General features: G+C 40.7%; 1 protein-coding gene across 7 annotated transcripts; it reads right to left on the bottom strand.

The window, feature by feature from the left end:
* Positions 1 to 2,288: 2,288 nt before the first annotated feature.
* On the bottom strand, positions 2,289 to 12,003 carry LOC144250338 (chaperonin-containing T-complex member BBS12-like). Of its 7 annotated transcripts, XM_077792951.1 has the most exons (5): positions 7,046 to 7,078; positions 6,458 to 6,572; positions 6,090 to 6,255; positions 4,744 to 4,829; positions 2,289 to 4,428 (listed from the first exon to the last, which is right to left on the bottom strand). In XM_077792951.1, exon 5 carries the CDS (start codon positions 4,413 to 4,415, stop codon positions 2,289 to 2,291), a length of 2,127 nt encoding a protein of 708 aa, XP_077649077.1. In that variant the 5' UTR covers positions 4,416 to 4,428; positions 4,744 to 4,829; positions 6,090 to 6,255; positions 6,458 to 6,572; positions 7,046 to 7,078. The 7 variants fall into 7 exon arrangements, 6 of the variants coding, with proteins under 6 accessions (XP_077649077.1, XP_077649075.1, XP_077649069.1 ...); XM_077792949.1 differs by lacking the exons at positions 6,090 to 6,255; positions 6,458 to 6,572; positions 7,046 to 7,078 and adding exons at positions 9,840 to 9,884; positions 10,017 to 10,195; XM_077792943.1 differs by lacking the exon at positions 4,744 to 4,829.
* Positions 12,004 to 13,852: the final 1,849 nt, after the last annotated feature.

Here is a 13,852-nt window from a genome sequence, read left to right as displayed (position 1 = left end):
CAATGTATGAGTATACCTTTTTCCCCACATCCTCACCAACACTTGTCATTGTTTTTATTCTTAATAGCTGCCATTCTGACTGGAGTGAGATGAAATCTTAGGGTAGTTTTGATTTGCATTTCTCTAATTGCTAGAGATGATGCATTTTTTCATATATTTGTTGGTTGATTGTATAGCATCTTCTAAGAGGTGTTTGTTCAGTTCCTTAGCCCATTTTTTGGATTGGGTTATTTGGGGTTTTTTGGTGTTAAGATTTTTGAGTTCTTTATATATCCTAGAGATTAGTGCTCTGATGTGCCTGTGGTAAAAATTTGCTCCCCAAATGTGGGCTCACTATTCACCTCACTGATCGTTTCTTTTGCCGAGAAGAAGCTTTTTAGTTTGAATTCATCCCAGTTATTGATTCTTGATTTTAATTCTTGCACTATAGGAGTCATATTAAGGAAGTCGGGGTCTAATCCAACATGATGGAGATTTGGGCCTACTTTTTTTTCTTATAGGTGGAGTGTCCCTGGTTTCATCCCTAGGTCCTTAATCCACTTTGACTTGAGTTTTGTGAATGGTCCAAGATAGGGGCTTAATTTCATTTTATTGCATATGGATTGCCAGTTTTCCTAGCACCATTTGTCGAAGAGGCTATCTTTTCAATATATATATTTTTGGCACTTTTGTCTAGTATGAGATAACTGTATTCATGTGGGGTTCTCTCTCTATTTTCTATTCTTTATCATTAGTCTACAAGTCTATTTAAGTGCCAGTACCATGCTGTTTTTGTTACTATTGCTCTGTAGTAATAGTTTAAGGTCTGGGAGAGTAATGCCACCTACTCCACTCTTCTTGCTAAAGATTACTTTAGCTATTCTGGGTCTCTTATGTTTCCAGATGAATTTCATGATTTCTTTTTCTATTTCTATGAGGATTGTCATTGGAATTTTGACAGGAATTGCATAGTGCTTTTGGTAGTATGGTCATTTTGACATTACTTCTGCCTATCCAAGAACAAGGTAGATCTTTCCATTTTCTAAGGTCTTCTTTAATTTCTTTCTTTATAGTGTTCTGTAATTTTCGTTGTAGACGTCTTTTACCTCTTTCACTAAGTTGATTCCCAACTAAGAAAATCACCCTTTTTTCATATTGAAATCCTAATTAATTATTTTTCCTGGTCCTGATGAAATACAAAGAGTACCATTCCAATAGAATCAGATAGTCACTTAAGATTACCATTTGCTCTGCCTTACTTGATTCAAAGTAAATGTCTAATCTTGTTGCCAAATAATTTGCAAAATGCATATTTCACTCTTAGCTTTGTGTGCAGAGATGATTGGAAAAAGATTTAGCTATTAATGATCTCCTTTAGAATATTTTTAGGAAAATAATAATAAATCCTCCCTTAATAATATATGCAGAATTCTTGTTGCAAGCATTCTCCATCATTCACTTCATCATATTTTTCCATTCAATTAAACTTTATTTTTACAAGTGAGTATTAACTGCTTCCTAAATGCCAGGAACCTGTATCACACAAGGTTTTAGATGTTATGTCTCACTTAGAAAAACTCTCACTGATTTTAAGATATGTTTCTAATTACTTTTAAATTGATCTTCTTAATAAATATGAATTTACTAAGTATTAAAATGCGGCAGAAATGTTACATCATTCTTATTTTCATTTTAAGGTTTTTGTTTTTACTTTCATTTTCATAAAACTAAACAGTTCTTTGAAACCCTTAAAGTACCCTATTATTTTACTGATGATAAGAAATGTAATTTTTATTCTTTGCTAAAGATGAGAAAGTGCTAAAAAACACAATTTTGGATATCAAAAAGATTCACTATTTTTATTCACTGATTTGCATATATTCATGCTTTTCTTTTAGGATAGTTGATTATTTTTATGTCTATTTAGTATTCATATACTCATATTCAGAATTTAGGATTATAGCAGTATATTTAATTCTTCACCCTCTCCTTCTTTTTATTATTTTCTCCTTTCTTTTTTTGCAATTTAATTTATCATTATAGTATATGTATGAACTCAACTCAGTTAACATTATCAACTTTTTACCAACCAATATTTACACTGAAATAAGGCCTTAATTTTGGATAGATTTGATATTTGTAAAAACTGGTGTCACTATTTCAGAAACACAATATGTTTAAAACCAACTAAAATATTTGTTGCTGTCCTTTAATATTGTTTTACTTATTTTTTTTTTTGATTATTAACAAATTTATTATTTGCACGGTATATTACAAAAGATTATTTTCCAAAGACTTATCCAATAACGCTATAAGAACAAAAGCCCCCCTACTTCCTGTGAGTTCATCTGTGCATGTCCAAGTCCAGTGATCACTTCACTGTCTGTCTTAAGTACCAACAATACCAAATCCAGGGCTCGGCGCCATGCCTCCATCTTTGGTGTGACAATGTCATAAACTCTTGGAACTTGCTCCAGTTTATCTGAAAAACCTGCATTAAAAATTCCACTATTTAGTTTACTATATTCATTTAAAATGTAAGCCAACGGCGAGCCAGAGGCTGTAGCATTTTGTACATGATGCTCGATGAACGTGCGGGCTGCAAGCTCTGATGGGCAAGTGGCTGAGTTACACATGAGTGCCGAGAGGTATCTGTGCCACCCGCCTGCCAGGCATTTAAGCACAGCTGGTCTGTATGCTGGCAGGGAGGAGGCCAGCCAGCAGGAAGTGTTAGGAAGCCACCCCAGACTGGGGTGGTCACCTTTGCTCAGAGACTGCTCAGCAAGAATCTGAAGATGACTCAGACACAAAAATTCAACTGCTCCACCTCCAAGGAAGACCTTTTCCTCTTCTAGAGCAGAATGCAAACGATATGCACAGGTCCAGAACCTGTCTTCTTTGGCTTGCATCTGTGCAGGGACGGAGTGAGTGAGCACCGCTGTGCTCAGATCAATTCCTTCTGCTTTTAACAAGATTGGCATTCCCCTGCTCCTGCCTACAACCTCCAAGGGAGTTCTCCAGAAGGTCACGGAGACGCCACTGCCCACACAGTCTGCATTCACTTGGGAAACGTAGGTCACTGGCACTGCTCCCACAGCCTCAGCGAAAGCCTGCATCACGCTGCTGCCCACAGATCCCACCACCAGCCGCTTACTGTGCCCGCACTTTTCAGTCAAGGATTCAGATACATTTCCCTGCACCAGGATGAGGTTCACCTTGAACTGGGTCAACACCTGTAATACATAATTCGTCCACAGTTCTTCTGAGCTGTCTCCTTGAAGTTCCATGCTATCTAGTACTGTTTTAACATTGGTGGACTCATTAAATCCCAGGTGGTGGTAACTCTCTACAAGGTCACCCTCAATGAGAACTACCCGGAGAGGCTGATTCTCTAATCCCTCGATCAGGGTTATACTAGCTATTGGTACAACAGTGACATACCCCGAACAAACACAAGACAAAGTTTCGGGCAAGCCTGGGAGACAGCAAGCGAAGACTCTAGAAACATCAAACATAAATGGCACTGTACAGTTGCCTTGTTGCACACATGCCTTCTGATACTGCAGTTCTACTGCTGCTTCTACCAACTTCATGGTGCCAAGATCCCCATGGCTCAAACCCTCTGCCAACTCTACCAAATCACAACATCTGTAGGTTTTGGGAGTCGCTGCGCTGTACTGTTCTAGAAACCCATCTTGTTTGCTTATCCAGAGACTATTATCGGTCCTGTTAAAATGCCTACTGTGGGTCAGTACTGACTTTCTAGAGCAGGTGTCTGTGTGCACACTGCTCTTCAGACCTTGTGATGCCTCTTTACCTGCTTCGACCTTTTCTGGAAGGTTGAAGAATTCTGGCAGTTTAACAGGTCTTCCAGAAAGACTGTAAACGGTCAATAGTTGAGAGGCAGCACGTTTGAAATCATGCTCTTTGGGTATCCCACCAGCACCTGAAGGGGCTTGCAGGAAAGGACAGGAACCAACATGAGGTGTTTCAAGTCCAGAAATGGTCCTTGAGTTGTGCACACGGTCAAATACGTTGTGGACTGGGACTTGAAGGAAAGCTACCTCTTCCCTGCAAGAGTCCAAGCCTTCTGACATCACTGCAGCAATTATGGGAACAGGAACACCCAGATGGAGGCACTCTTCAGCAGCCCTGCTCCACGCACCGACGAGAAACAAGAGAGTGCTGGTGCCAGTCCTATAGGTGTTGTTTTGTGCTTGAACTGCCTCATGGAGAAGCTGCCCCACTGTGCTGGTCAAATCCAAGCTTTCAAGGAGTCTTACTGTTGAGCTGATCAACACACTTTCATGACAGTCCCCACCTGTAACAAATTTGGATGATTTCACTGGGCCCAGGAACGTTCTTCCTGTTTCTGCAAATGAGGACAGTTGTTGAAGTCCCACATGTCGTCTATTGTTTATTACCCTGCAGGCCATCACAAGTCAACATCTGCAAATAAAATAAAAACTTGGAAACTTATTCAGTGTGATTCATCATTATGAATGAATACAGAAAAGAAAGATATGGTCCCTGCCTTTGAAGTACACATGGTTTCCATTAAATGTGGTCAGTGCAATGTGCAGTAAAATACTAATGACAAAGGTACAAAGACATGGCGGTGGCCACACCATTCAAGACGCAACACACGCTGTGTGCAGAAGGCAGCAATCCCCAGAGCGAGCCTTGAAGGACAACCTGAGCGAGTCAGCTAGGTGGAGGAGGAAGGAGGTGGGAGGTGGCAGTAGAGTACACACACAGACCAACCTGTGGTGCTGGGGTAAGACTGGTTATCGTGAGCCATGGTGCTGTGGGCGAAAACCGAGTACAGGGGACCACAGGAGACCAGCCTCCTGCAGAGGACAGAACCTGGATCAAGAAGGGCATAACATACTATGCCGAGAAGCCTAGCCTTACTCCTGCAGTGGAGGCCACTGAAGAGAGCTCCCAGCTCAGTGTGGCTCAGCAGTAGAGGTTGATAACAAGCATGAACCCCTGGGTTTAATCCCCAGTATCCCAACAGAAAGAAACAAGTAGACATAGTGTTTGAAAGTTTGTACTACTACTTATTTTACTTTCCTGAGTCAGGGTCTGGCTAAGTTGCCCAGGCTGGCCATAAACTTGTGATCCTGCTTCAGTCTCCGAGTCCTTGGGATTACAAGTGTGTACCACTGGCCTTCTCCTGAAAGCTTGTATATGTGTGTCTAGATCTCTGGGCTTGAACTCAGCTCACTGCTTACTAGCTGTGTGGCCTTCAGCAACTTAAACATTTAACTACTCTGGCCCTCAGTCTGCATATCTGAAAATGGAGCTAATCACAGCATCCACTCTGTGGGGTCATTAAGACAGTACAATGCTCCAGAGGTCTGGAGTCCTGTTCAAGGAGCCCTGACGGGGATGTTCCGGACATGTTAGCACTGTGGTAACAGATTCAGAGGACTGACTGGCTGCGTGTAGAGAGGAGGTGGAGAGGCCAATTAAGAATTTTCTGTAAGTACCTTGGTGAGAAATGTGGAAGAGAGATGGTGGGCGGATATGGATTTGATCAAAGATTACATTATAAAGGAAAATAAATGCTATTTAAATGGAGGCTCAAGAGCAAGCTCAGGAGGCTGAGGCAGGAGGATTGCCAGCCTCAGCAATTTAATTAGGTTCTAAGCAACATAGCAAGACCATCTCTATTTAAAATATTAAAGAGCTGGGGATGTGGCTCAGTGATTAGGTGTCCCTGGGTTTAATCCATAGCATGCATGCAAGCGCGCACACACACACACACACACAAAAGCAAGCAACTAACTCCACATAATACTTTGGAATCTGCACCCAAAATTAATAGGAAGTTACAAGGGAAGGACTTTAGTTCTATAAAATAGAACTCTTGGAGTGCCCCCTAACTGAAAAGCCATCTATAAAACTGCTGCCTTGGGAGGCATGATCCCTGGCGACTCGGCAGGGAAGCCAAGATCAGAGAAAATACGAACTTGCCCTTTGCTCTAAGAATCCATGATTTTTTTTGAATAATACTTCTTAATCACAATCTTTTAAATCTCAAACACTGAAAAGCATATAACTCAGACTTTTGTTTTTCCTCCCATGCTGTCTCTGAACCCCACCTGGCCCCGGCACTGCACCACCCCTGGAGAGTGCCCTGAGAGGGGCTCCAGGGCAGCAGGTGCTGAGCCCAGAAGCAGCTGGCGGCGTCCCAGGACACGGAGGGAAGCTGGAACAGCCTGACAGACTCTCTGAGTTCAGTTTCAAGGCTTCTGTGAATTTTCAGTTCTATATAACAAAAATTTATGATATGGTCAGCAATATTCCTAGATAGCACCATAATACGTGTCAGAGCAGCCCCAGGTTGAGGTTGATGGCTCCAGCCTCAACCCTCCCGAGACTCATGTTCTCCGACCCACAGTGTGGTGAGGTTCTGCTGCACCACATCCGCCTTTTACCTCCTACTCCGTAACATCAACTCTCTACTTGCCTGTTTTGAATTCTACTTGTCAATTATTACTGTTGCTCCCTTGTACAAATATCCTTAAATTCTGCTCATCTGGATGAAGTCCAGCCCCAGCCACTCCGTGCTTGGCCCAGTGCAGCTGAAACACACACACAACCACGCTCACTGGTGTCATTTGAGGTTCATGGCCCCAAACCTCAAGTGGCCTTAAAACCGCCTCACAATATATTTCCCTTGTCCATTTATCTTTTCTTCTTTTAATAATTATTACTTTCTCTTATCTATTTAAGAAAGGTTTTCTTTTCTCTCAGAAGAAAACTTATTTTTTTTTGTATTTCTTCTGAAAGCTTTATGGTTTTAAATTGATCTGAAATTCATTTAACATAAACTGAACCATTTTAAATTGTACCACTGGCATTTAAAGTGGCCTTCAGTACATTTGCAATGCTGTGTAACTATTAGTTTCATCATCCCTAAAGAAGCCCTAGAGCTATGAAGCAGTCTCTGCCCCATTCCCTCCCAGACCTGGCAGTCACCACTCTGCTTTCGGTCTTTCAGCACCATCATTCTTGATACCTTACATAAACAGCATCATAAAACACCGATTCTCACTTGGCCTGTTTCTGAGGCTCATCCACACTGCAGTATGGACCAGGGCTTCATTCCTCTTCCATGGCGGAGTGACCTTCCTGCGGGCAATCGCACTTAGCATATCCTCTTTTCCTTGGATGCACATTTGAGTTCCTTCCATCTGCTGGCCATTGTGAATTGTGCTGCTATGGACTTCCATGTACAGTGTGGACCTGAACAACTGTTTCCAATTCTTTACCCTAGGAGGGAACCTGGAGGTACTTTCTTTAAGGAACCACCACAGTGTTTTCCACAGCAGAACACTCACACCAGCCACGCACAGGGTATTGGTTTCCTAGGCTGCCCTACCAGATATCACAGAGCACCAGAGGCTCAAAACTACACACCCATGCTCTTCCGGTTCTGGAGACTAGAATCCAAAATCCAGGCACTGGCAGGGCAGTGAGTCTCTCACCCCCCAGGGAAGATTCTTTCCTTGCCTCTTCCAGCTTCTAGTTACTCCTGGTAACTTAATCTCTGTTTCAAATGGCCTTTCTACAATCGTGAACCAGTTGGTGGGCCTAGGGCCCACCCTAATCCAGTATAACCTCAGTCTCAGTGATCTCCCTCATTTCAAAAAACACCAGATTCTGAAATTCTGGAAGGACATGAAGTGTGTGTGTGTGTGTACTGTTCAATCAACAGGACACTCAACAATACTTTTTTTTTTTTTTTTTTTTTGTAAAATTAAAGACATCCCAGTGATGTGGAGTGATCTCACTGTGCTTCTGACCTGCACTTTCCTAATGACGATGGGCATCTTTTCATGTGCTTGTTGGCATTTGTACTGAGGATTGAACACAGGGGCACTCTACCATGGAGCATTTCTCCCAGTTCTTTTTAGTCTTTACCTTGAGACAGGATCTCATTAAGTTGCCCATGCTGGCCTTGAACTTGCCATCCTCCAGCCTCAGCCTCCTGAGAGCAGTGGAATTTCCAGGAGCGCAGCACTGCATCCAGCTTCCACTTGTAAATCTTAATGGAGAAATGTTTTTTCAAGTATTTCACCCATTTAAGAAGCGCTGCTGATTTTCTTGTGTTGAGCTGCAAGTGCACACTGGGTACTAGACCCTTATCAAACAACAGCAAGTGCCAATCAGGGTTCTGCACGCAGGGATCCAACTGTGGACACAAAAACGTGGGAAAAAAACCTGCACCTGCAGCTGACAAGTTCTTGTCACTTTCCTTCAAAATGCCTCATAACAACTGTTCATGTGGCATTTACATTTTATTAGGAAATAATAAGTAATCCCAGAGGAGAGTTAAAGTATATGGGAAGATGTAAAAGTAACTGGCACACCTGTGGACTTGGGTATTCACAGGGGAGTCCTGGAACCAGTCAACCAAGGACGTGAAAGACCACTGTATACAATTTGCAAATACACTCCCGTCTGCGGAAAACAAATGTAGTGATTTCTACATTGTTGAGGACATGCACAAGTGTTTAGTTTTGATGCAGTCCACTTTTTTTGTTTCTGTTGCTCATGTTCTTGGTGCCATATCTATCCACTGCCACATCCAAGATCATTCATATTTAACCAAACACCATCTTTAAAGAGTTTTATAAATTCATCCCTTAACAGTGTTGATCAATTTTGGGTTAATTTTTGTATATGGTATAAGCAGAGGTCCAATTTCGTTTTTTGTGTGGTACTGAGGATTGAGCTCAGGGGCACTTGACCACTGAGCCACCTCCCCAGCCCTAGTCTGCATTTTATTTAGAGACAGGGTCTCACTGAGTTGCTTAGTGCCTTGCTTTTGCTGAAGGTGCCTTTGAATTCGTGATCCCCCTGCCTCTGCCTCCCAAGCTGCCAGGATTACAAGCGTGCACCACCAAGCCCAGCCCAACTTCATGTTTTGCATGTAGATATCCAACTGTTCAGCACCATTGGTTGAAGAGAGTCTTCTCTCAACTGAGTGGCCTTTGCATCTTTGTCAAATACCAACTGGCCATAGGTACATGGGTTTATTTTTGGTTTCTCAATCAATTCCACTGCCCCTGTGTTCGCTTGGTGCCAGCACCATACTGTTGTGACAACACAGCTTTGCAGTACATTTTGATGTCAGGAATCCGGGCTGCAAACTTTCTCTTTACATTTATGTTTATAATTCATCTTAAACTGATTTTTGTAAATTACTGGAAACATTGGCTCCTTTTTCCTCATGAATATCCAGGTGCTTCAAAATAATCTGTTGAAAGGAATAGCTTAAAAAGACTGTTTTTGTTTGTTTGTTTTGCTTTTCATTTCTAACACATGTTGAGAGTTCACTGGGTGTGAGGCACTTACCAGGCCTATGTCACGCAGCCCTCACAGCAGCAGTGTGAGGTGGTATTGCCATCAGCCTCCTGGTGATGCGGAAAGGTGGCGTGATAATCAACACACACGACCTCGTGACTAGTAAGTAAAGGGCTATGGACTAGAACCCAGGTTTGTTCAAGCTACCAATTGCCTCACGATGCTGCCCTCGGGCTGCATTCTCTACCCAGGGTCTCCATTCCTCAGGCCTCTGCCTTCTTCCAAGCCTTGTTAACACTCTTATCAGGCATAGGCCCATGTCTTTTTAAGATGTCTGCTTACGGTCTCCTTTCTGTACTGTCTGAACCACAAGGGTATTAATGCACAAATGGAAAAATTCATGAGCTATTCCAAACTTAGTTGGTATGGAATTTATATGAAAAAAACCTTCCCAAAGAAGGCATACAATTAAAAAAAAAACTAGTCGACATGCAAAATATCACATAAAACTGCTATGAAAATAAATATTTACAAAAGACCTGTTTCAGCATCTTGAAGAACCTACTCCAACTTTGAGTAGTAATCTAAAAACAAAAACAAAACCAAATCAGTCTAAGGTTTCTAACTTTGGATGACCTTCTTAATTATTACTTTAAAGAAGCTGCAAGGGCCTACCATAAACACAAAAAAAGAGATTGAAAACAAGAATTCCTCACCTTCTAAGAGGCTGGGCATACAAAGGCAAAGACAGTGAAGGCGATGGGGGACAGGACCTCTGGCACCTTCCTTCCTCCTCCCTGAGTGACAGACCAGCAGAGTCGCCTCTGTTTACCCAGGATTTTGAAATCAGAAGGCATTTTCTTTTCACAAGGTCATGTCTAGTTTGGTTCGAGGTACTCAGCTCAACATTAAGATGCGTTTCTCAGAAGCAGCCTAGGGACAATCAGCCTTTCATCATCAAAATCCACAGTTTCCTCATCTCCAGTCTATTCCCAACACAGAGTCTAATCCTATCAACCCACTGTTTAAAAGCCTCTCAGAAAGTTGTTGACCTTTGTCTGACATAGGACTCCCTTCACTGATGGTGGGAATCTTGCAAAGCCTCCCCAGTTCACTGATGCCAGAGTCCCAGTGCTCACAAGCCCCAGGAACATGCAATTCTTCCCTTTCCCTTCTGACTCCACCTCACTCTGCTCTGGCCTCCATCCTGTTCCTGGAACATGCAAAGCCTGCTCTCTACCTTAGGGTTTCTGTTCTAGTTGTTCTCCCTTTCTGGAATACTCCTTCTCCAAGAACTCTACTGTTTCACCACCTTTAAATATTTTCTCAAATTTCCTTTTCAGTACAGCCCACCCTAAGCATCCTATTAATAACACAAACTCTTCTCCCTCTACACCCTGGATACTCTTAGTAGCATACAGTTTACTTATCATTTATGAACCCTGTTAGAATATAATTTCCAGAAGAGCAATTTAGTCATGGAAGTATCTCAAGTACCTACAGCATTGTTGTATACTTTACTGCAGGCACTCAAAAATTATTTGGTAAATGATTTTCACATTTGTTATCCCAAATTTGAGTACACACCTGAAACAAGAGAAAACAGATACCACTGTTTAGTATTCCTCCAACATGAATATAACTTTCAACTACCTTTGGAGTTGACTGATTCCTATTTGGCACTACCTTAGGTGGAACCCTTTAATTTCTTTTAAAGAGGCTTCATAATCATCCTGAAAAACTAAAAATAGAATTGGGTATTCCACTGCCTAGCACTATTTACCTTGGAAAATAAAGTCTTCTTAACATTGTGGTGTAAAGTCTACACTCAGACTTTTTAAGACCCATCTCCCACCCTTCCTTAAAGCACACCACGTACCTTACTTTGTACATACTACACTTTGATTTCAACAGCCTATCCTCTTTACTCCTCCTTGAATGCTCTATGGCTTTCGTGACCCAAGGCAAATGCCACATTTTGGATACAGCTTTCTCCAGTGCTTTCTGTGCTCCCAAGCACAGCCCCTGTGTTTATGTCTTGTCTATCTCAACCACTAATCTGGGGACCCTTGGTTTTATTCACCTTTTACACTCTACATGCAATTCCTTTCAAACTCTGTAGCTGACAGGATGACATGTAAAGCAATAAATCTGGTAGATGTATAAGATATAATAAATCTGGTAGACATAAGAAATCTAGTTATCACTAGGAATGTCTATAGTGCAACCGGATCAGTGGCAGCCCTTTTTCAAGACTGAGTACATTCTAATCAAGACCTAGAACTGCAATCTGAGCCCTACCATTTAAAAAAAAACAAAACATTTTAACTACACGGGGTCCGAAACAGAAGCGTAAATCGCAGAGTGATGCAAAAACAGGTCACCCACTGCTCAACCTTCTCCTAACCGTTAGATCACACCCGATGCAGCCGAGCCCGAAGCCGGGGTCAGGCTGAGGCCCCTGGACCACGTTCCTCCCTAGGTCTCAGAAGCCCCGCACTCGGCTCCAGCTGGGCGACCTGGGGTGGCTAAGCCGCAGCCTCGCCCCGGCCTCAGCTGGTTCTCCGCCGGGGCCGCAGAGGCCCTGCTGGGCGCGGGCCACCGTCGTTCTCTCACCCAGCCCTCGCGGCCAGCGGCCTGGGAAGGCGCAGGTTCTCCCCGCGCCCGACCTGGAGAGCCCCACAGACCTGGGATTCACGCCGGCCTTGTTTTACTTATTTTTAAAATAAATATGGAACAATTACTTTATCATCCAGTGTTATTCATTTGATAAAGTTATTTACATTTTAATGAGACAGTTCAACATTCTCTATTCAATTTTGCAAACATATTAGAAATAATGGTTCTGTTTATATATTTCATTTTTATATTTTTGGTTCTTTTTAGTTTTACATAACAGTAGAATATATTTTAATATAATTTTTAAATATGGAATATATCTTACTCTAATTCAGAACCTAATATTTCTCTTTCCTCTTCCCTTTCCCCTCCTCCTGCTCCCTTCCCCCAATGATCTTTCTGCCATTTACCCATAATTATTTTTAAATTAATTTATTGTGGAAGTACAAGATGGTGAGATTTACTGGGGTGTATTCATATATATTTTCAATATATTACACGCTCTTTAAACTTAGGGTTTAGCAATTTTTTTTCTTACATTGGCACATAAAATACTGTTTCCTCTAAGCACTCTATTTAAAATTTTTATTTGTTTATTTTTGCAATGCTAAGGATCCAACACAGGGTCTTACACATTCTAGGCAAGCACTTTACTATTGAGCTACATCATTAGCCTGTTTCTGAATATTTAATTTTTTTTTATTATTTGAACCACTTTTGGACTTTGGATGGCCTTCCATTTATGCATTTATGAATTGTTATTGTTCCAAGTATTAGCCTACTTTTTCCACTTTTCTCCAAATTATTTATAATTTTCTGTTTCTACCCTTGACTACTTACTGATTTGGGGCATCTGTGCCTGCATAGACAAGTATAGTAGCTCAAGAGAAATTGTCAGTGAATTAAAAAGACATACAATTTCAGTTCAAGTTTAAACATATGTGAAAGTTGCACATGTATATTTCATTCACATAACAAATAAAATAAAAAGACAAAGCAATCATGAGAATTATAGATTAATTACTCATCAGCACAGAACTTAAAGCTACATATGTCTGAGATTTTATTTCTCTATTAAATATAATAAGTTAAACAAAATGCTGAGAAATATAAAATTCTTATAGAATTACCCAAACCCTTAAAATAGAAAATGTGTAGGCTCTGAAATGTATAAAAATGATGAGAAATATAAAAAGACATTTAAATTTCATTTTTACTAACCACTTAGCCTTATGAATGCTTTTAGTTTTATATTTACAGTAATACTGCATATGTTTGATTTTATTAATTTTTTTAAAATGTGTATAGCACTTAAGAGAATCTGATTCAATTGATTTAAGATTCAATTAAAACTATAGAGGACTTTGCTAAATAGTTGTATAATCAATGCATAGTTATTTGGAAAAGATCACTACATGTAACAAACAATCTTGATTTAACATTTAGAAAAATTTGAAATCTTTTGCATTTAAATAACTGATAAGTTGACATTAATAAATCTGGTTAATGCAGCATTAAACAAAGCCCTAATAGCCTGATACTAGTGAGTGCTTTTATTTTTACATTAAAGTCTCTCTACATTAGCTAGTCTTAAAAAAAAATGCTTTTACTGTTTTAACACTTCTGGATGGTGGGCCACAAAGACCAGGGCTGATTTTGCATATTGCATTTCTTCCAAAAAATACAAATGTAGATGTCACTTCTTTTTCTAATTTATTTGCTATTTTCTATGTTTAACGGCAAAATCATGCCATAGAATTTAACATGATGAAAATACAGTAGATGAAATCTTCTCAAGACCAAGTCTCATAATATAGTCAACAATTGTGAACATATGTGGGAAAATAATTATTACTTTTTCTGCTTCATATAAGGTAGAAATTAGTATTAGATTTCCTAATGCTCACACATTTCTCAGTTTAAAGTAGAATAA

Source organism: Urocitellus parryii, chromosome 2, assembly GCF_045843805.1.
Source record: "Urocitellus parryii isolate mUroPar1 chromosome 2, mUroPar1.hap1, whole genome shotgun sequence".
NCBI classification, from domain to species: domain Eukaryota; kingdom Metazoa; phylum Chordata; class Mammalia; order Rodentia; family Sciuridae; genus Urocitellus; species Urocitellus parryii.
Note: the sequence above shows the minus strand (reverse complement) of the source record. Positions and strands in the feature narration are given on the sequence as shown.